This window comes from Neolamprologus multifasciatus, chromosome 1 (assembly GCF_963576455.1).
Source record: "Neolamprologus multifasciatus chromosome 1, fNeoMul1.2, whole genome shotgun sequence".
In the NCBI taxonomy this organism is placed as follows: domain Eukaryota; kingdom Metazoa; phylum Chordata; class Actinopteri; order Cichliformes; family Cichlidae; genus Neolamprologus; species Neolamprologus multifasciatus.
The window spans coordinates 4,262,027-4,285,282 of record NC_140439.1 but is presented as its reverse complement, the minus strand read 5'-3'; the positions used below and the strand labels follow the sequence as shown (position 1 = coordinate 4,285,282).

Genomic DNA, 23,256 nt, shown 5'->3' with positions numbered 1-23,256 from the left:
TGTTTCCAAATCTTTCAAAGCATAAATTAGCAAAGTCGTTAAAGTAATTCACCATGCTGATATTGTGCCAACCGCCATATTTCTCATGTAACACCTGTGGAGAGAAACATAGATTTTACTGTTGTATCTACAATATAGCTTTGGATAAGAAACTATGTTGAGCAATAATATTAGTGCTTACCTGTGGTAAATCCCAGTGGTATAGAGTGACAATGGGTGTGATCTTGTTATCCAGTAGCATGTTAATCAAGTCACTGTAATATTTAATTCCTTTCTCATTGATTTTTTCACCTGCAAGAATTGAAAGTGACACTACATGGTAAATGGCCTGTATTTATATAGCGCTTTACTAGTCCCTAAGGACCCCAAAGCGCTTCACACAACCAGTCATCCACCCATTCACACACACATTCACACACTGGTGATGGCAGCTACATTGTAGCCACAGCCACCCTTGGGCGGACTGACAGAGGCGAGGCTGCCGGGCACTGGCGCCACCGGGCCCTCTGACCACCACCAGTAGGCAACGGGTGAAGTGTCTTGCCCAAGGACACAACGACTGAGACTGTCCAAGCCGGGGCTTGAACCGGCAACCTTCCGATTACAAGATGAACTCCCAACTCTTGAGCCACGATCACCCCGTACATGGACGCCCACAAGTGTATGGTCACAATTGTAATTTTTTTGTGAATTGTTTTGATGTAAAAGACCTGATTTTATGGTGGTATTGCACTTTTCATTTGGAGTTATGGACAATGTAATTGCGTGGCATTGCCACAAGGGGGAGATAGTGATGAGTGCGATAGGCCGTTGCAACGCTTCTCTGCCTCAGACGAGGAAGAGCCTGCAGACCGAATGCAACTGATGTCTCCTGTCTCTGCTTTTCTGTTAAAAAAACAGTTTAAAAACAGACCCCATCGAAGGCCTGCAACACTGGGAAACTATACATTACACCTAATGCAATTGTTGGTTATGGAAATCCACACCATGAGGCTCACACATACAGTGTGAGCACAGTTTTTGTGCATCCAGAACAGCTCGTTCTGCCATTTATTGGCGTCTGAAGAAACAAGTTCATACTGGCAATTTCATTAAACAGACCGGGGCCTGAGTAGCATGAAGAACCATTCCCAGCTACAATACCCAGGCACCTCGTTGGACACCAGCTCGGTCACAGACTGGAGGAGGATGGACTTCAGACCTGAACTGTGGAGATGTGGGATTGTCACTGGGTGCCAAATCTCATCTCGATTCTGCATTGATATTGTCTCCAGTGATGATAAGCCTTGTTTATTCAGTGAGGGAGATGCCGCCCAAAACCATCACACTTACACCACCTAACGCTGCTACCCTATCAGTGCAACAATCAATCCACACTTTGACCCCACAATCTACTGCTGCAGGGAGAATCTGGACTCTGCAGTGAACATATTGTTCCAGTGCACATGCTGCAGACACCAGCAAAACTGGGCCTGATGGTAAAGGCAGTCATGCTAGGCTTCCTGGAAGCCCTATTAGACCAGAGCTCTGTTTATGGCTCCTAAATGCTGGTGTCATCTTTTTGGGACGTCCGCTTCACAACCTCTGACATCCTCTGTTATATGAAACTATAATACTGCTGACACGTGGTTTTGTGGAGCACATTCTTTAAGTTTCCCAATGGCACGGTCCCTATCCGGGTGAGTCTTAGATGATCATAAGCTCACAGTAAGAGTCCATAGCAGAATAAGCTGTTTATACTGGTTTATCATGGATGCAACCGCCATATTCAGCTCTACTGCTCAACCCACAAATGCATTTTCCTTACACGTGTGGCACAATTTAAGAGGAAGTAAATAGATTTTCAAAGGGAATGAAGTATTGTTACAACTAAGAAAAAAATACAAATGCAAAATGCAAATACAAATGTCCTAATTTTTTGTGCAAATTTCAGATATATACATTTTTAAATGGTCAGATTTATGCTTACTTTTCAGTCCAGTGGGTAAAATCCTTGGCCAGGAAATGGAGAAACGATAATGATTCAGCTTCATGTCCTTCATCAAGACAATATCGTCCTTAAAGACAGACAGCAGGAAATATTTCTTTAAATAAATCACAAAACATGATGTCTTTAGATGTGAGTCTTTGTCTGATAACATGTGAAACAGGTCTGACTACTTTATATTATCTTCAGATAAAGCTGTCATCAGACTGAATGTTTCCTAAAATTCCTAAAACGTATTTTCCATTCTAACTATAGTCAAAGGAGCTTGGAAAGAAAAGCGTCTGGACTTCTTTAAGTTGCTTAAAGACGTTTCACCTTCATCCGAGAAGCTTCTTCAGTTCTAAGGTCAAATGGTGGGGAGTCCCAGATTTAAACCTAGTGGGAGTTTCCCCCCACAGAAGGACAGATGAGAGGACAGATGGTTTGAAAGAGGAGTGAAAGAAGCATCTATGTCCACTGTGAGCGACCATCTTTGAACAGAGGCGGTGGTTTACGACACCAACTCTCTGCCATCTATAATCCAGTTTTGAGTTCCCTCCCCAGACGCCTTAACGCCCACTCACATCCTGGGCCATCTGACCTCAGGAATTCACATGATAAGGTGGGGCCAGGTTTCACAATGAACTCACCCGAAACTCTGGCTGACTGGGACCCACACCCAGTTTCACACCTTGGCTCAGGCGATTAGAGGATCATCAGGGGGTCCTTTTGTCCCTCAGTGGGGGGAAACTCCCACTAGGTTTAAATCTGGGACTCTCCACCATTTGACCTTAGAACTGAAGAAGCTTCTCGGATGAAGGTGAAACGTCTTCAAGCAACTTAAAGAAGTCCAGACGCTTTTCTATGCAAGCTCCTTTGACTACGATGACCTGGATGACTGAGAACCTTCACAGACCATTCTATCTATAACAGTTCTGGATGTTGGTTGGGGTGTAGGAGTCATAAGTCATGTGGCTTATGTTGGAGTCTGTGGTTTGATTTGAATGTAAGACCACTCTTTTATTTTATTTACTTACTTTCATGTTGATTTTTTATTTTTACAACAACTTTTAAATTGATCTTTTACTTAATATTTACTGTCAGGAGTCTGACACCTTTTCAAAAGGTTAACTTTAGTTAAAGCTATTCCTTCACATTCTGGGCTGCAAATAAACAAAGCAAGAAAACGGAAAATATATTTTTATATTACAGTTATATTTGTAATATGCATCCATATGTAATGTAGGCTGTGATAATGAATGTTAGAGGAAGAGAAACGTCACGTCATTTGGATCGGTTGAGCAATAAAATATTGTGTGTAACAGTTTGGCACTGAAGAAAATTTCATTTTTTCCACGTCACCTTGAATTTGTGGTACCCCTCACATGAAGAGTCTGCTGTGTCATTCAAGAATATTTTCCCCTTTTTATGGGAAAATGCATCCCAGATGCTTATTCCCTTTCCATCGACATTCCAGGCTCCTTCAGTCTGGTAAGCAGAGCTGCCAGCTCCCCAGGAGAAACCTGCAGAGGAACAAAAAACAATCAACAAATCTTATTTTGTATTCACTCCTGAGCTTATAATCATGATCACATTATGGTTTTCCAGGTTAAGGTAGAATTTTATATTTATGTTTAATTATATGATCAACTTTTAAACCAACATGAGCACTTTAAGAACATTTTGTGCCCAGAAAAAATAATTGGATAACCGTTACATTCCCGTAGGAACGCTGCGTTACTGCGTTACTAAAACCGTGATTTTTTGCTAGAATGTCTCATGACAGTGACGTAAGCGAGTGCGACGTTCGTGACAACAGCTGTGTGCAGATCAACAATGGATCATATATCGAGTGCAGAGAGAGTATGAGCGTGCAGCGTTTAAAGCGTGGAAGTACTGACCTTACTTTGAGTTTGAGTCCATAAAAAGTGACAAAAACATTAGTGTCCGTTGTGCGTGGGAAGAAAACTTCTTTTTACAGCGAAAAAAACCCCTAAACTTCTGAGCAAGCACCGAGTAGCTACGACGTAATGGGAAACTCACAGAGAAACTCGCGGATTCTTCCACTGACCGCTGCACACCTGCACCAGGGTAAACCTCCGCCTACCCCACTCCTGCTTTACAGGTGAAAATAGAGCAACAGGACCGCTAGTCTTTGACTTTATTTATTTTCTGCTGTGTTTTACTTGCATCTATTTGAAAGACTGAGTGTAAACACACAAAAATATTTTATTTTATGTGCTGGAATGTGCAGAAAATAGGTTTAAATGTTAAACTAATTTCTTCCAGTCAGAGAATGTTGCAGATAATTTAATTTTTGCTTGATGCATAAAGTTAAAAGATTAAAACTAATAAAACAAGTTTTAAAAAGAGACTTTTCCATTTGATTACATTTTGTATGATGATTATGCAGAAAAAGTAGAATTGGGCTGAATGTCACTCCACTCTAGTATGTCACTGAGTGACATACTAGAGTGGAGGATGGTGCACACGGGTGAGCTACGTCTGAGTGATAGCAGAATGTAGCTACACAGCATTGGATGGGTTCTGTAGGATGACTTTGGACTTCAAGAAGAAGAAGCAAGTGAAGGTAGAAACAGCTTTTAAATGGTGGGAGATGAAGAATGTTGCATGGTTCAAGGAAGAGTTGGGATGGGGCTTCATGCTGAGAAATAGCTCTGCAGGTGCAATGTTAGCTTTGAGATTCCTAATAAAGAAGTATACAGATGGTCAGAAGGAGTTTCACTCTGTCTTTGTTTCTAGAGAAACTACATGATAAGGTCCCACGAGAGGAATTCTGGCATTGCGTAAGGAAGTTAGGCGAGGTATGTGAGGCTGGTGCAGGACAGTAAGATAGTGGTGGGCAGAGATGGGCAGTACTGTAATCTGATTACTTTTTTCAAGTAACGAGTAAAGTAAGGGATTACTATTGCAAAAACGGTAATTAGATTACCGTTACTTTCCCGTAGGAACGCTGCGTTACTGCGTTACTAAAACTGTGATTTTTTTGCGAGAATGTCTCATGACAGTGACGTAAGCGAGTGCGACGTTCGTGACAACAGCTGTGTGCAGATCAACAATGGATCATATATCGAGGGCAGAGAGAGTATGAGCGTGCAGCGTTTAAAGCGTGGAAGTACTGACCTTACTTTGAGTTTGATTCCATAAAAAGTGACAAAAACATTAGTGTCCGTTGTGCGTGGGAAGAAAACTTCTTTTTACAGCAAAAAAACCCCCTAAACTTCCTAAAATATTTTATTTTATGTGCTGGAATGTGCAGAAAATAGTTTTAAATGTTAAACAAATTTCTTCCAGTCAGAGAATGGTGCATATAATTAAATGTTTGCTTGATGCATAAAGTTAAAAGATTAAAACTAATAAAACAAGTTGTAAAAAGAGACTTTTCCATTTGATTACATTTTGTATGATGATTATGCAGAAAAAGTAGAATTGGGCTGAAAGATCTATCATTTTATCACCTATTCAGGTTGTAAATCGTGTTTTTAAAAAGTAACTAAGTAACTAATTACTTTTGAAAACAAGTAATCAGTAAAGTAACGGGATTACTTTTTTGGGGGAAGTAATCAGTAATTAGTTACTGATTACTTTTTTCAAGTAACTTGACCAACACTGGTGGTGGGGTGTGTGGTAGTAGTGAAAGTCCATAGAAGTATGACAGAGTACATGTGTGTGAGTGAGAGAGAGGCACGTTGAAATGCAAGAAGCAGAGGTAGTGAAGGTAGATGATGGGGTCAACCATCCAAAGCAATGTGCGGTGCGTAAGTCAGGTGAAGAGTTCAGACAGGGTGGAGTGGGTGTAGATGAGTAGCAGGTGGGATTTGTGAAAGAAAAAGCAAGAGTGAAAGAAAAATTTCCATGAAAGATGGTATACAAAGTTCAGAGATGATATTACTGACAAAACGACAGGAAGCCAAGTTGGAGGTGGTGGAGTTGAAAATATTAAGATTTTCATCAGGAGTGACCAGAATAGACACGATTAGAAAGAGGAGGAATGGTGAATATAGTAAACCAAGAATGTTGAAAATGAGCTGCCAGTCCTGAGGAAAACAGAAACACCTTAGATGTATTATAGCTGTACTGAAGGAGGATGCTGGGGATAGGGTGAGATGGAGGAAGACGATCCGCTGTGGGAAGCACGATCTGATATCGTCGTGTTGGTGTTGTTCCCAGATCATCATACTAAAGGTTGTTCCAGGATCAACATTGCAAGTGACCAATCAGAATGTTGTGATGTCATACTTTTGCGACTTCGGGAAAAACCGGCGTAAAACAAAAAACTGTACTTAAGCTGCGAGAAACCGCCTTTGTCCGCCGATCAATGGACCCTAACCCTGACCCTAACCCTGACCCTTTAATAAACGCTAAGCAGAATTGATATTGTCCTTGCAACATTGGAATTTCATAAATGCACGAATGGGTTGGTGCGCAAAAGAATAACGTCACAACAATGTGATTGGTCACTTGCAATGTTGAACCTGGAACAACATTTTCATGATGATTTGGGAACAACACCAACACGAGGATATCAGATCATCCCTGTGGGAACGTCTGAAGGGTGAAGTCAGAAGAACAAGTCGTAGTGGGAGAATCTTATGCTTGATTAATTTATGAATTCTCAGATAACTCCAGTTGCTGATGACTAAGATATTTGTATTTTCTTGGTTTTGTGACAGATTGTTGAATAAATTGGTTACATGATAAAGATTTAACTCTGAGCACTGAAAAAGAAATATGAGTGTGAAAAAGTGCGGGATTTGGGATTTGCATGTAGGAACTAGGAATACTCGATTCTAACAACAAAAATGAGTTTAGCTGAATATACCAGAGAGATATTTTACTATATTGCTCTCCTGTGGAACTGTAAGTCCAGCATGTGGTCTGCTCTCTCTTAGATCCTGGTTTCCTACCAGTTGGGAAGGTGCCGTAGTAGAAGGACGTCCTCTCGTTCTTTGTCCAGTCAAAGTCCTCAGTGGCTGACACACATAGCACCAAGGCAAGCACATGGTGTGGTCTCAGGATTCCCCACTGCAGCATTGTCATCTTTGACAAAGAGAGCACTGTCTTTAGTTACAGTTGACTATTTTAGCACAGATTTAACATCCTCATAGCTTTTAAAGTGTAGTGTCTTCATTACTGATAACGCTAATCCTACTCATATTTTGGAACGGCACAAAGGACTTTTTTGTAAAAAAAAAAATATAAATACCTTTTGATTTTCTTTGTACCCTCGTGAATAATTAAAAAACAAACAAACATATTAGGTTTGTCACCAGTGATGACATAGACCTCATAGGGTTAAGGGCAGTAATGTGTGGGATGGCAGCTGTCTGCTCTGAACTATACAGGATGGAATATCACAGAACATGCATAAATGTTTAAATAAAACAAAGACTCAGAAACTTACACTCAGGTGTCAGGTGTCCACAGGTTTTGAGTAAAATCATCCTAATTCAACCCCAAACCTCAGGATCATTTAAATATCCACTGAAAAAAGTTACATATCCACCGAAACACCGAGTCATTGTCAGAAGAGCCTAGTTTCATTTCAGCCAGCTGTAGGACACACTGACACAAAACGCTATCAGAGACAGAAAATAAGCCAACTTGTCCAACACGGTTAGGATGAGTGACATTTCAAGCTGCTAAATCTTTTCAAGGATGTGGAAGATTTTAAAAAGTAAGAGTGGGCAAGAAATACGAAATTGCCCTTAATTCCCGTGCTGTTTCTTTCCCTATACTTTCCCCTTTGCTCAGCCTGTGTCGCCCCAACCACCTCACTCAGAACCACATATAGATGTCTGACCTGCTGCATTTGTCTCAGTTGGAAACTGCTCCAAAATGCAAGAAAAGTCTCCAAGCTTCTCCACCTGATCAGTGTTCGCCTGCGTTACTAGCTGGTTCGCTGCCAATGGTGACAAAAACAAAACCGAGTCGAGTATCCAGGACATTTTCTGCTATTCATCAGCACATGTACAGCGACCCCCACCCCACCAGACACACACTGAATGCCTCTCCATTTGAAAGCAGTGAAGTGTGAGCATAAAGCATTTGCTGGGGCCAACAGATCTTTTTGAAAAGGAGGGATTTTGACACTGTAAGCAAAGTTAATGGCAGAGAGCATAATTTGTTTGCAAAACACATCAGATGATATTAAAAAAGTTATCTGCTGGATGTGACTACTGGTTAAACCTCTATTTGGCAGCAGTAATGTTTATTGGGTTAGTTTGGCTCTGGCTTAGCTGAGTACAACACTCAGGTGGGGAAGGTTTCAGTACAATCTTCCTGACAGATGTGCTTCAGCTCGGCCACATGTTCTTCTTGATGCATCCTCCAGCTTCAGCTGATGTTTCGGCCAACTCAGCGTTATTGCTTTAGCTTCATACGACCACTAGCCCATTACAGCTATGTAAGGGTCTATATTAGTGTCCCAATGCTTAATTATTATGATCATTGTTGCCATTGAAGTCAAACATTCATTAATTTAATCATTATTTTCATATGATAACCTTCTATTAGGTAAAAGAGTTTGCTAGAGCACATGAGTGATGGTTCTTGGGTTTCTTTAGAAAAAAAAGAAGGTAAAGGTTAGGTACTGGTTCCACTGGGACAGGCCTTTCCATCACCTGCTGTGACTCAAGAACATTACCAAAATCCACCACTTGATTCAGATCCAGTCTGAAATGAATAAGTGCTTAATTTTCCCATGATTCCCAGTCTAGCAAGATTCAGGAATACAAAGTGTGGTCATTTTTCCTGGAGTTCTGAAACCAGAAGGTGAAACAATCAGAACAATAGCACGTTTTCATTCGTCGGGTTTGCAGAGGTGATGCACGTATAGTAGAAGCTCGCCAGCCTCGGGGTCATGACCACTTGGAGCGGGGCCCTGTACTAAGCATGAATACAGCCATTATCATAAGATGCTTTGTTTACAGAGCTTTGTTGAGAAATGCTGAAATGTTCAAAACTAAAACTGTTGGCACTGCACTCTCACTTTATGTTTGGGTGCTGAAGCTGTGCTCTCTGCTCGTTGTGTTTGCGTTCACGCATCTGTTTCACTTGCTCGCTCTATGTGCATTTGTATATTGTTGTTGGTTTTTAGTGCACTGCATGTGGTTGCTGTGGAAAAAGGAGACAACATGGGTTTAGCATATCAATGGCACAAGGGCCCCAACGACTGTTACAGAAATGTTTTGAGATTTCTAGCACTCGTCCGCTCACCTCAGCTGGCCGTATTTAAGGGGCTTTATTGTAGCCTCGCAGAGCTGACATGAACATCTTTACTAAGGTCCCAGGATTAGTCCAACAAACCAGGTATGTTGAGAGTGCCCTACTCTGGCCACAGTCCACAGAGCAAGACACCCACCAGTGTTATTGAGGTGGGTGGGCCTGTGGCTTTACAGCCAGTTTCTCCTGATTATCATGCTGTGCTCTCTGTGATGCCTCCAACACCAGTTTCCCAAAATCACCTGGAGAGTGATGAAGGCTGTATGCACACATACTGTCTCGCATTTTAAAGTGCCAGATGATAGCGCTAATCCAAATTAATCTGAAGCATGAAACTAATTTGATGTAAGAGTTGGAAATAGAAATAAACACTGCAGTGATTTTTTTAAGACATTTTCAAAGGCTAAAGTCTTGACTTTTAGTTCCAGACCACAGACTGGGGAGTTTCTTTGATCGCTGTAGTTTATGTCTTGATTATTACATGTGTGTGTGTATATAATTCATTCAAAGTTTTCTGTATCTGCAGCAAGCTGGGGTCTGTGCTCCAACGTGCCTTCTACGGGTCCAGTGGGAGGGTGAGTCAAATAATTACTTAGTTACTTTGTCAAAGTATAGATGAGTTTCCTAATATAAAGTGACTAGAATTTAAAAAATGAGTCAATCTGTGACACATAATTTGAATTGTCAAGTTAATTAGTAACTTTCTGATAATTGAGAAATCATGTTTTCACACCAAAAGAAAAAAAATGGTCGACTTAACCTTCACCTAACATATAAACCCACACGTTTCAGTTTAAGAGAGCATAATGTTGTTTTTATACAAAAATTAGCTTAAAGGCATACCTTTTAAAATTCTTTAAGACGTTTAAAATCTTAGCATCGCATCTTACATCACTTTATCAAAAATAAACAAATCAACGAAAATCATTTATGATTTGACTTGGTGTTGTTTAAATCAAACAAACTTCATCCATCCCTCCGTACGTTTTCTTCTGCTTATCCGGGGCTGGGTTGCAGGGGCAGAGAAGCCCAGACATCTCTCTCTCCCCAGCCACCTCCTCTAGCTTGTCCGGGTTAACACCAAGGTGTTCCCAGGCCAGCCGAGAGATAAAATCTGTCAGCGTGTCCTGGGTCTGCCCCGGGCCTCTTCCCACTGGGACATGCCCAGTACACCTCACCCAGGAGGCGCCCAGGAGGCATCCTTTGACATGGCTCCTTTCGATGCAGAGCAGCTCTACTCTGAGCACTACCCAGATGGCTGAATTCCTCACCCTGTCTCTAAGGGAGAGGCCAGCCGCCCTGAGGGACATGGTCGAATGCTTTCTCCAAGTCCACAAAACACAAGTAGACTTGTTGGGCAAACTCCCATGAACCATCAAGTATCCTCGAGAGGACAAAGAGCTGGTCCAGTGTTCCACGACCGAGATGAAAACCGCATTGTTCCTCCATCTGTTAGTCAACCGAGGTTTGACTAACGGATGGACTCTCCTTTCCAGACTTTGGCTGGAGGCTGAAGAGTGTGATCCCCCTCTGGTTGGAGCATGATGGTTCCCTTCACCTCTGCTGTCCACCATCTGGTTTGGGGGTTTTCACCAAGACAGGCACCAACCACCCTGCGGCTGCAGCTCAATGGAGTAGCTCCAGCAATCGAGGTGCTGAACATGGTCCATTCAGACTCAATGTCCCCAGTCTCTCTTGGAATAGTGTTGAAGCTCAGCCAAATGTGGGCATTTAAGATCTCGCATTGTCTGCTAGGTGTTCCCAGCGCAGCCTCCCCCGCCACCTGATCAAACCTACTATAAGGTGGTGATCAGTTGACAGCTCACCACCTCTCTTCACCCAAGTGTTCAGAACATGCGGCTGCAAATCTGATGATACGATTACAAAATCCCGAATCGACCTGCGGCCTAGAGCGTCCTGGTGCCATGTGCACTCATGGACACCCTTATGTTCGAATATGGTGTTCGTTATGGACAAACTGTGGTTTGCACAGAAGTCCAGTAATAAAACACCACTTGGGTTCAGATCTGGCAGGCTGTTCCTCCCAGTCCGGGCCTTCCAGGTCTCTCTGTCTGACTTCACATGAGTGCTGAAGTCTCCGAGTAGGATGGCAGAGTTCTCAGGTAGAGCACCCTCAAGCACCTTGGCCAAGGTACTCCAAAAAGACCCGGTACTCTCAACCGCTGTTTGGCACATAAGTGCAAACAACAGTCAGCATCCATTCCTTGACCCAAAGCGCAGGGAGCAAACAATCTTGTCTACCAGGAAAAACCCCACCATACAAACAGCAAGTCGAGGGAATACTAAGATACCCTCCCCAGCCCTCTGCCTCTCACTCACTCAGGGCAACTCCAGTCTAACACAGAGTTCAGGCCCTCTCCAGGAGACTGGTTCAAGCCGTGCGCTGTGGTGAGCCTGACTATATCTAGCTGGTACCTCACCAGAGAGGTAGAGGTGACACTCCATTTCCCAATCACTAGTCTAGGTAGTCTCAGTCTCTCTCTACATTTAGAGCTGAAGCCTGGGAGATTTTAGCTTGACTTGGCATAAAAACTGGATTCAGGGAGGAATGTCTGTCCTTTGGCTCTATCGGCACTTTGTATCTCTATGTAAAACTGATCAATCAGTCGGTTTAATCTTGGTTGTTTAGCATCTTCACTAAAAAAAACCCACAAAAACCACAATTAGGAATTAAGTGGTTATAAAAAAACCCAGAAACCTCTATAAAATCCGCTTATTTGAGTCAAATATTTTCAGATCGTCTTCTGTGAAAATTTCCATTCCCAGTACAAAAACCTCAGATGGCTCTGACAGCCAGATAATAGATGCTTGTTTACTGTTAGATCAATAAAATATTCAAAAATTGTAATGAAAGATGTGTTCATGTCAGACTAAAAAGCTACTCACAGACAGGTTATGCTGCCACAAAGTCTAAAACTTGGTATACATATGTAATATTTGTCAAATATCTCCTAATAAGGAATACCTCAATTTCATGCAGGCTTCCTATGTTTGATGTTTTTTGGTTTGGGGTAAACTGTAACCATATTTTTGTGCTGCGGCTGCTCTTAGGTGACCCTTTTTGAACAGCGAAACTTTGCTGGCAGAAAGCTGGACCTGAGCTCCGACTGCACCAGGATCAGTGACAAGAACTTCCCAGAGAGATGTAACTCTGTCCAGGTGGAGAGTGGAGCGTAAGTCTACTTAAAACAGGCAGCAGGCCACTGATGCACGTTCTGCTGTCTAAGGTTATCCAAAAAGCAAATGAAAGCATCTACAGTCGTGTGAAAAACTACTTTATCACATTTAAATGTTTCAGAGCAGCAAACAAATTTAAATATTAGACAAAGTAAACACAAAATGCAGTTTCTAAATGAAGGCGTTTATGATTAAGGTGGGGAAAAATCCAAACCTAACAGCTCTGTGTGGAAAAGTGATTGCTGTCTAAACCTAATAACTGGTTGGGTCACCCCTAGCAGCAACAACGCAATCAAGCGTTTGCGATAACTGGCAATGAGTCTTTTACAGCAGTGTGGAGAAATCTTGGCCTACTCGTCCTCACAGAATTATTGTAATTTAGCCAAACTGGAGTGTTTTTGAGCATGAACCTCCTTTTTAATGACATGCCACAGCATCTCAGCTGGATTCAGGTTAGGACTTTGATTAGGCCACTCCAAGTCTTCATTTTAATTTTCTTCAGCCATTCAAAGGTGGACTCGCTGGTGTGTTTTGGATCCTGCTGCAGAAACCAAGTGCGCTTCAGCTTGAGGTCCAGACAAATGGCCAGACATTCCCTCTCGGGATGTTGTGATAGCATAATTCATGGTTCCACATTACCACAGCAATTCTTCCAGTTCCTGAGGCAGCAAAAAAGCCCATTTAGCCCACTTTTTCACACCACTGTATATCTGCGGCCTTCAATAAACAGACACTAAAAGCGAAATGAAATCAAAATGATGTTTAATCACTGTTTAGAGCCTATTTGAATCTAAAACAACATTTCAAACATGTTTTTATTTTAGCTTTGTTGTTGTTTTTGCCTTTGCCACATTGATTTTCGACTCTCTCTCTTCTCATTTAAAGATGGGTGGGTTATGAGCATGAAAACTTCCGGGGACGTCAGTACCTATGGGACATGTCAGACAGGGGCGAGTACAACTGCTACGATAGGTGGTGTGCCCAAGCGGACCACATCTCCTCTGTCCGTGCTGTCAAACAGGTGGAACACAGAAACACACACTAGTTACAGAACATACAGAACTCAGTCTGATTGGAAGATCTTCTTCTGTCTCGACCTTTTTAAAGAAGCGCTCTCAACATGCAGTATGCGCTCCATATCTGCTGTACTGCTGACAAGCAACTGAATAAAAGAGATAAAATAGTTTACAGAAATACATCAGAGCTATTTATGGTGGATTCCAGGATTAAAACTGATTGTTTTGGTCTTAATAATTATGCAGATATTTTACTTGTTTTTGTGAAGAATGACTAATGCACATAGAAGATGATATTTTTCTATATCCAAAGACAATGTGTTGGTAAATAATGTATATTGAGCTAACTTTGTGATGAACAAAAAAGCAGCTTAATAGTTACATAATAAGTAATTTAAAGTAATTACATTTTGATTCTAATACATAATGTTTTAATATTTTTTGGTTTAGCAAAAGTCATACTAAAAAGATTTTATCTGTGGTTATTTCTAAAGATATACTGCAGTATTCAGCGTCACTTTGACTCACCATTTTACAAATTTGTATTTAAAAAATTGCAGCATTAGAAGAAAACTTACAAAAGAAGAAATCAGCCTTAACAACAGTGTGCTGGTTCTCTCCGTCCACAGACACCAGCTAACCAGCTTTAGTGGGAATGGTTGTCTGTTAATTCAATTCAATTTGTTTTTCTTTTAACCTTATCTGTTATTTCACAATAACAGAACAGAATTCAACTTTATTGTCATTGCACATGCACAGGTACAGGGCAACGAAATGCAGTTTGCATCCATCCAGAAGTGCTTTAGTGATATAGATATATTACAATATATATTAGCAATAATATAGATATGTAAGTATGTTACAGAAATGGGTTTATTATGGTATGTTATAATGTACACGGTATGAAGTATGTTATGAATATGCTATAACTATAAGTATGTACAGGCTGTAGTGAGTACAGGCTATGAACAGGATATAAATATGAAAAACTATATAGAATATGAGATATACAGCTATACAGAAATGTGAACTATGCAGGTTATAAACAGTTGTAGGATTAAAAATTATCGTATGTACAGAATGATTATTTACACAGAATTATACAGTAGTGCAGTTAAGATAAGTGAGATATGTGGATAATTTCTACAGAGGCTATAAAGTGCTAGTGGTTGTGAGTGGTGGTTCAGTCCATGTTATTATTGTGTGTTTGAGGGTACAGTTGTCCATTGTGTGTGTAGGTGGTTGTGGGTGTGTGTATGTCCAGTCCATGAGTTTAATGTGGGTCAGATGTCAGGAGGCAGAGTTCAGGAGTCTGACAGTGGCCTCACAGCGGTAGATAAAGACCCTAAATTGTTGGAAAGAAATCCTCAGCAATCACATGACACCCATAAGCAAGCGATCGGCAACAGTGGCAAGTGAACACTTACTTTTAACAGGAAGAAAGCTCCAGCAGAAAATCTGAGCTCACTGGTTGGGGATGAGGAGGGAAAGAAGAGAACCGAGTGACAAAAGACACACTATGGGAGAGAGAGTCGGTTTTTAATAACTGCTAATTAAATACAGTAAGTTGTGTTGTATAAAGACACACTGAGTCAAAATAGATGAGCGAACAAGAAACCTTCAGTGTATCATGGAAAGCCCCCGCAGCCTGAGCCTCTGCAGCATAACTAAAGAATGGTTCAGGCTCACTGAGCCCAGTCGTATGGATCAGTGAGCCTTCAGCTTTCAGGCCCCTCTTCAGTTTGGATTCAGCAGACAGACTGACTCTGCCTTTAAGGTTAGGCTACAAATTTTCCTTTTTGCTGGATCAGGTGACCCTGCATCCTCCCTTAGTTATGCTGCCATAGGTGTAGGCTGCTGGGGGATTCCCATGATGCATTGAGATTTTCTTCTTCAGTCCCCTTTCTCTGTATGTATTACTGTAGGGTCTACCTTACAATATAAAGCACCTTGAGGCGACTGTTGTTGTGATTTATATCAATAGAATAGAATAGAATAGAATAGAATAGAATAGAAGTGATCCAGACCTGACTATATGCTGTATCGAAAGGAAAGTTTTGAGCTAATCCTGAAAGTAGAGAGAGAGCATGTCTCTTGAATCCAAACTAGGAGCCAAATCCATAGTAAAGAAGTCTAATAGCTGAAGGCTCTGCTTTTAAAACTCTAGAAAGCACCAGTAAGCCTGCAGTCTGACAACAAAGTGCCCTGTTCAGATAGCACAGTCCTTTAAGATATGACTGGGCTTGATTATTTAGGATTTTGTATGTGAGAAAAAGGATTTGAAATTGAATTCTAAATTTAACAGGAAACCAATGAAGGGAAGCTAAAATTGGCGAAATATGGTCTCTGTAGTTCTTGCTGTAGCGTTCTCAATCACCTGAAGGCTTTTAAGGGAGATTTTAGAGCAATCTGATAATGAATTACATCATCCAGCCTAGAAGTAATAAATGCATGAAGCAGCTTTTCAGGGTGTTTCTGATTTTAGCAATATTACACAAGTAAATCAAAGCAATTGTAAATATTTTTTAATGTTCTTTCTGAAGGATATGCCTTGATCAAAATAACTTAGGTTCGTCCTGTTTATAGGTTATAGATGGACAATTGTGAACCACTGGACTGGAGTGCTGTTTTAGCACCTTATCTGCTGATTGAGCGTGTATGTTGTAGTGTAATGAAATCCACCTCAGGTCATTAGCCAGTTTATTACGTTTATCTCAGGCTCCAAAGTTTCATGTAATCTTAAAGTAATTAGTAATCCAATATGATTAAAACTTTCGATTTCAACAGCAGTAGCTTATTCAAAAATGCAGGAGCCATTAAACAAATACATTCAAAAACACACACACACTCAACAGTTGTGTATTTCTGTGACTTCTAGGACAACAACCCTGCCAGAGCTCAGCTATTTGAGCGAGCCGGTTACTCTGGTAAGAAGATGGAGCTCCAGGATGACATCCCCAACCTTATGAGCCGCTACAGCCTCAACAGAGTAGCCTCCATTCGTGTGCTCGGAGGAGCGTGAGTGATTAAACGAGTGAAGCCTTTGGACTTTGAGCAGTGTAGCTAGTATCCTACCAGAGATCTAACCTTCCTCTGTGTATACAGGTGGGTGGTGTATCAGGAGCCCAACTACAGAGGACCCCACTACATCCTGGAGAAGCGTGATTACAACAACTTCTCTGACTGGGGCAGCCAGAACAGCACCATTGGCTCCATGCGGAGAGTTCGCTTCAACTGAACACCAACTCTGAGCTATTGACATTGCGCCCATGAAATTTGTCAGCTTTATATACAAACATTTACATATTTTTAGTAATAAATTGTTAAAAGGCAAATGTTTTTGGTATTTATTCTTCATAATTTATTACTTTTAATAAAAGACATATGGGTTTTCGAAATGTAAAGAATTTGTAACCGATGGTTGTGCCCTAATACCAGAGACATAATAAGTCAGCAACATGACACTCAATTGAAATCTATAGAATTCCATAACATAAAAGATGGTGGTAGAAGTATAACATCTGTGATCAAAAAACTTCTCTAAGCTTAAATGTTTGAAAAAGCAACCCTAATTATTATGACATGTATTGATGTTTTGCAGACACACAGAGGATAACCATATCATATTAACTTGTTTGGCATTTTGGACATAGGACAGTCATAGTGTGAATGTAGGATCAAGCGAATAAGATCCCAGTCACACTGGCCTAGAGACTGATGTGCAACTCAGCCACCAGTCATTAGGAAAAAGTGCTGCTTTGAGTGCTTGCAGGACGTTGACGGCACTTGCAGGAAAAATGGCGACTAAAGTCCCAGTAACACAGGTCTACAGACCAGTCAGTCATCACCCCCGGCAACCACTGTTTGGCAAAAACGTCCTTGTTATTCTTTGAGTGTCTAACACAGCACATTACTTTGGTCATAAACTGAATGGAAGACATGTGGATTCAGCTACTCTCTAAGCTGTAGCGAAACTGTGATTCAACACATGAATGGCCTGAGGATAAAACCTCCTCTTGAGCCTCTCCGTTTTTGTTCGGATGGTGCGGAATCTTTCAGAAGCTGGAACAGTTCATTGCTGGGATGGGATGGGTCCTTCAAAATCTGAGTTGCTCCAGTCCAGCATCTCCTGATGTAAATCTCCTGTAGGGAAGGGAGAGCAGTCCTGCAGCAGTGTTCTGCCATACGGATCACTCTCTGAAGAGCTTTTTATTTTCGAGACAGCTGTTTCCATACCAGGATGTGATGTTCTGTATGAGGATGCTCTCCACAGCGCCTGTATAGAAAGTCCTGAGGATCACTGGAGAGACCCTGAACTTCCTCAGTTGTCGGAGGTGGTACAGGCGCTCGGTGTTCACATCTCCTCAGATGTGAACACCGAGATACTTGAAGGACTGCAGCCTCTCCATTGGAGCTCCATTGATGATAATGGGCTTGTAGTCTCTGTGCTGACTCCTTCTGAAGTCCACCACCAGCTCCTTGGTCTTGCCGACGTTCAGCTGGAGGTGGTTGTCCCGGCACCATGATGCCAGATTCTTCACTTCATCCATGTAGGCCGCCACATCGTTGTTGGAGATGGCGCCCAACACCACTGTGTCGTCAGCGAACTTCACAATGGTATTGGAGCCGTGGGTGGCCACACAGTCTGAAGTGTAGAGGGAGTAGAGCAGTGGTGAGAGGACACACCCCTGTGGCGCTCCCGTGCTGATGGTGATGCTGTCAGAGATGCACCTACCCACCCTCACCACCTGAGTTCTGCCAGTGAGGAAGTCCAACACCCATGCACACAGACGGCTGTTGAGTCCTAGATCCTCAGCTTGTGAACAGTCTACCGGGCACTATTGTGTTGAACGCTGAGCTGTAATCAACAAACAGCATTATCACATAGTTGCCCTGTTTCTTGTCCATGTGGCTATGGGTGATGGCGTCCTCCGTGGATCTGTTGGGTCAGTAGGCAAACTGGAGTGGATCTGTGATGTTTGGGATGGAGGAGGAGATGGTTTTCTTCAACAGCCTCTTGAACACCTTCATAACCACTGAGGTCAGCGCAACTGGCCGGTAGTCATTCAGGCATGAGGGCTTGTTGTTCTGGGGACAGGGATGATGGTAGATCTCTTGAAGCGTGTGGGGACCAGAGACTTGAGAAACAACTTTTATTTCTCTGCTTCGAGTTTGTGTCGTACTTTTTTAAGGTTTACTATTGCTCGGCTTATGATATATGCAGAAAAACATGAAAAATTGCATGTAACTGTGGCAATTTTTCATCAACTACAGCAGCAGTCTCCAACCTTTTTTGCGCCACGGACCGGTTTATGCCCAACAATATTTTCATGGACCGGCCTTTAAGGTGTCGCGGATAAATACAACAAAATAAAACTAGTACCGGTACTGAAAAAAATAAGATTTATTCATAACACACGTGAAAAGACCCAGGAAAACCAATTTAACGATAAAAACGATAACAAAATAACGGTGAAAACCGATAAAAACCCTGAAAACTCTCGCGGCCCGGGGGTTGGGGACCGCTGAACTACAGCATTCACTAGGTTTTTGGTACAGTATTATCTTTACAACCGATTCCATCCAGTGACAGCCAGAAACCTCCACTAATCAGGGAATAAATTTTTTTTCCTAACAATCTGTCAATGTATCATGTCTTTAGTGGACATCTCTTGAGCAATGTGTGCATGACATCACATGAATAACCTCCGAAGCATTGCAAAAACTCCACTGATGTTGGTTGCACTGGCTGACAGAACATCTGATGTGGTTTGCACATTCAAACACAGGATCCAGAAAGCCATTCCAAAAGGTATATGGTGATGGTGAGGATTTAGTACATGAAGAACCGAAGATAATATCAACTTTAAGTAAATACAGTTCATTGGTGTAGCACAACCATACATTTAGGTGAAGAAATATCTATTTACATTGCATGGTAATCAGATATAAGGTTAAACAGAGTCTTCTTAAAGTAGAGGTTCTTTGTTTGGCGGTAAGGAGTTAAAAGGCCTAACAGGCCAATAGGGTGGAGTTATTTAGACTCCTGGGTGTGTCCAACCAACTGACAGGAAATGTATGCTTATGTATTGAAGTTGGAAAATGGCTTAGAATTTGTGATGTTAAGCTTATTATATTAACATTGCATCAATTTTCTACGGCTTATCCAGGTCCAGTTCACAGGGCTTAAGAAATGGGGCTCCCTTTGGTCTCCAGAGAAGCCTTCATAAATTGCCACCTTGCTGTAGTGGAGCTGTTTGTGTGCTAGTGATGTCAGGAGCTGCATTGTTGGGGATAAATTGTCACTAAAAATCACTAAGTTTCAGCATGCATTCCATTTAGGCTCCAATACCAGTTTCACGTTATCGCTATAGAAATGTGTTTGATAAGGACACACCCCCATCTTAGTTCAGTGTCCCAATGCAAACATTATTCCACAAGACTTTCGTTTCACTTTCAGAACCAGCTGTTCTGATAGGCAGTGATATCTCCCCAGCTTCCACAATGAAGTCATTTGTGAGCCCTTTTACTGAGATGCATGCCAAGAACACAGTCAGGCTTTGCATCGTCTCATTTTCTGCCTGTTTATGATGAAGTAAATCCAAAAGTAGGTTATGATTTTTGGCAACCCCCCCCCCCCCACAACCAACAACAACAACACACTAAGACACAAAAGTTAAAGTCTAAGAACCATCTAAAACTTTATTTCGATCTCCAACAAGGTACATTACATGCAGATGCAAAACTGTTTGCTGCCCAACAGGCATGTTTAATCATTCAATAGTTAAAATCTTCCACTGGTGGGAAAAAAAATAAAAAGTTAGAGATGAGAAAAACTTCAGGACATTTTACTTCACAGAAGCAGTTTGTAGATCCTCTGGAAGCTGCACAACAACTTCTCAGCTTTTGCTTGGATATGCAGTTCAAGGTGCATTAGGGAGAAAAAAAAAAAAAGCCAATACAAATGGCTCAAATTCTCAGATCATAAAAAGAAAAAAGTTGAGTCAGAGTACAGCTGCTGCCATGTTCTTGACAATTGAAGATTTGAGCTGAGGGATGAGGCTGATCTTGAGAAGCTTGCTGCTCGAGTACTTTTTCCTCACAGCCTACAGAGACAAATCCTCGAGGTCAGTCTCTACTCACACGATATGAGCTGGTGTATTTATTCTCAGCCAACTCACCTGGAACTTTGTTTTCCCTTCATTTACCAGCACAACATTTTTGGCAATGTGCTGCATGATGGTCTTCAGGTGGGCCTCGTCATAGGTAGAGTAGTGCTGCTGTGTGGGAGACTGATGGGAGGTCAATTAACAGCCAGCTTGAAGGAGCAAGATGTTCATAAAAAGTTTTATTTAAACTTACCCAGGGTAGGCCGTCCAGCAGCAGCTGGGAGAGGCAGAGGGAAGCAGCAGCGACCTCAGAAGGCCTGTAGTGCACCATATTGTAGTCGAGCAGGGTCAGCTCCATCAGGTACTTGGCCAGCGTGTGTCTCTCCACATCAGACTGATAAACATGCACGTCAAGGTTTAAGATTGTTACAGTTTCTCTAACACCGTAGCTGCCATTTTTCTTTAATACACAGTGATACACATGCAAGTTATGAATTAGAGGCAGCTGATTCCTACACTGTTGAAGTCTTCTCCGCATTAAATTCATAATAAAAAACTCACATTTGCCACCTTAGATGCCCGTCTGAGAAAGTGCAGTGGGAGAGGACGCCCCAGCTGAAATTTCAGGCCCTTCAGAATCTGCTGCTCCATCTCGAGAATCTGAGATTTTGTAAAGGCGTTGTCGGTTATGTAGGCAAAGTCGCCAACCTCTGGGGCGTACATCTCCTCATACTTGCAGGCCACCAGCATGGCAGTCACACCGACAAGTTGCAGCTTCCTGCGAGACACTGGCTGGACCTGCAGCATAACCAGAAGAAGCCTTTTAGATCCAGGTCAAACCTATAGACAAGGCTGTTCCGAAACATCACCTGAAGAAAGCGGTCCAGAATAGCAACTGTGAGGTACAGAGTCTCCTGCAGCAGCTGGAACCTGGAGTGAACCTGGACCAGCCAGTCGATGAGAAGCGCTCGCATACCATCAGTGATTTCGTAGCCCTGCATGTAGTTTGCTCGCACGGTCTGCTGCAACTGAGAAGACAAACTGATGTAAGTCAGACGACAGCAGCTGGTGTCGGCAGGTAGGGGAAGAAATTACCTCCAGGTTGTGCAGATACTTGTAGATATCCTTCACATATTCTGAACAGAGCTGTGGCTGGTCTGCATCCTCCTCATCCACGTCCTGCACCGCAAGCAGTGCCTCAGAGAAAGCCAGGCACAACTCAGTCTCCTCCTTCATGGACACATCGGTTGCAGATTCCTCCAAAACCAAAGGAAGAGGCTCTGTAGCTGCTTGGACCGGTCGAACTGCTACGTCGGCAGGTTTAGCCACTTGGACACAAGATGGCTTGGCCGACACTTTTGTCTGTCCTGTTCTCTAAGGAAACAAGTTTGGAATCATTACAGTCGGGAAACGCAACACGAGTCACTAATAAGACTTTCAGATTGGACAGGAATAAAGTTCTGTTCAACTATTGCGACCTTCCCTTTTGCAAACCACTAAGGGGATTTCAGTCTGCTGCAAGGTTCTTGCTTTGGCTCAGCTAAAACAGTTGACAAGGTTTGTGTTTATTGCAAAAGACGCTGACAGATGATGAAGTCTGGGTTGAAAGTCAGCCAGTAAAACTACTTCTAGTCTAGCAGGCATAGCAATAAATCAGACCTCTATTATAAGACTTTGTTGACTACTTATCAAGTGACTGCAAAGCAGACAAAATGAGTCAGGAACCAAACCAAGATGTTATTACCTTTGTTACAGTCACTGCTGCGTTAAAGTTGGTAATCTCTCCGAGAGCTGCTCTCCTCGGACCCGCTGCTGCGGCGGCTTTCCCCGGTTTCTGCCGGTTCTCTGCGGTTAGGAGCTGCTAACGAGACAAACATGCACATTAAAAAGGCTTGACCGATTTTTCTACTGCGTGTTTAACATTACTGAAACGATAGCGTTATTATTGCAGCGCTAGCAGCAACTAGCCAACAGCAGCGCTTCTCTAGCAAACAAAAGTCTTTTTACTCACCGCAGCACGAACTTCCACAGACATGTTTACCGTGGGCAGCAACGAGGATACAGAGTGAATAACAACAAGCAAAAGAGCGTATAATTCAGACTAACAGAGGACAGTTTCCCAACAAACTCCGTAAACTGTTATTTCCGTAGCTAAACAACACAGCGACGAGCAGCTTTCAAATAGTTGTCCTCTAAATCTGATTGGATGTAGCGATTTCGTTCGGACGCTTGTGATTGGCTAGTGATTTCAGGTGGGAATTAAAGCCATACGAGCTTTTAAAGTGCTCGGTAAGCTTCATCTACAGTAATATAGTGCCAGATAGTAGATTTATAGCAAATGCTAAATAATACGTAAGTAAGTATTATGCCTACAGGCAACTGTTGTTAAAAACTGTGTATGAAAAATCCCTGGTTTGGGACAAACCCCTGTGGGGCAACCCGCTGTAGCAATCCCTTTTACTGCTTTAGATTCCTTTTTTAAAAAATTATATTTTTATTGAAAAAGTGCATTAATATTATTTAGTCAAAAAAGAACAACATTAAATAATACAATACTTTACTAATTTGGAAAAAATAAAAAATAGCTCTAATGTATATAATAGCTCAATTATAAATACCTCAGTATATAACAAAAATTAAATATATAAGGTTGAAATTAAGCTGTACAGGATGTGCAATAGGGCATAACTATTACAGTGTGTACTGTGCATTAGATGGAGGA

General features: G+C 41.9%; 3 protein-coding genes across 6 annotated transcripts in view; 1 reads left to right on the top strand and 2 right to left on the bottom strand.

Moving 5' to 3' along the window:
• The window catches only part of lctla (lactase-like a), a 20,401-nt gene extending 12,417 nt beyond the window's left edge, over positions 1–7,984 (bottom strand). For 2 of the 3 annotated variants that reach the window (XM_085154615.1, XM_085154764.1), the window contains exons 1-6: positions 7,791–7,984; positions 6,895–7,027; positions 3,329–3,489; positions 1,970–2,057; positions 182–291; positions 1–94 (exon numbers count right to left, since the gene is read on the bottom strand). The exon at positions 1–94 is cut by the window's left edge and continues 35 nt beyond it. In XM_085154615.1, the coding sequence (XP_085010741.1) occupies positions 1–94; positions 182–291; positions 1,970–2,057; positions 3,329–3,489; positions 6,895–7,027; positions 7,791–7,799 (595 nt within the window). In that variant the 5' untranslated portion in view covers positions 7,800–7,984. The other variant, XM_085154687.1, reaches the window with a different exon arrangement.
• A 1,250-nt stretch (positions 7,985–9,234) lies between these two features.
• crybgx (crystallin beta gamma X) lies at positions 9,235–16,760 on the top strand. Its single transcript, XM_085173105.1, has 6 exons — positions 9,235–9,298; positions 9,738–9,786; positions 12,284–12,405; positions 13,295–13,430; positions 16,304–16,443; positions 16,531–16,760. Exons 1-6 carry the CDS (start codon positions 9,255–9,257, stop codon positions 16,661–16,663), a joined length of 624 nt encoding a protein of 207 aa, XP_085029231.1. The 5' UTR covers positions 9,235–9,254; the 3' UTR covers positions 16,664–16,760.
• Positions 16,761–20,101: 3,341 nt separating this feature from the next.
• On the bottom strand, positions 20,102–22,714 carry ccnb2 (cyclin B2). 2 transcript variants are annotated; one of them, XM_085159236.1, is made up of 8 exons: positions 22,546–22,714; positions 22,279–22,395; positions 21,630–21,908; positions 21,404–21,562; positions 21,096–21,332; positions 20,788–20,928; positions 20,607–20,717; positions 20,102–20,531 (listed from the first exon to the last, which is right to left on the bottom strand). In XM_085159236.1, the coding sequence occupies exons 1-8, from the start codon at positions 22,567–22,569 to the stop codon at positions 20,430–20,432; spliced, it is 1,170 nt and encodes a 389-aa protein (XP_085015362.1). In that variant the 5' UTR covers positions 22,570–22,714; the 3' UTR covers positions 20,102–20,429. The 2 variants fall into 2 exon arrangements, with proteins under 2 accessions (XP_085015362.1, XP_085015366.1); XM_085159240.1 differs by having other exon boundaries at positions 22,279–22,392.
• Positions 22,715–23,256: the final 542 nt, after the last annotated feature.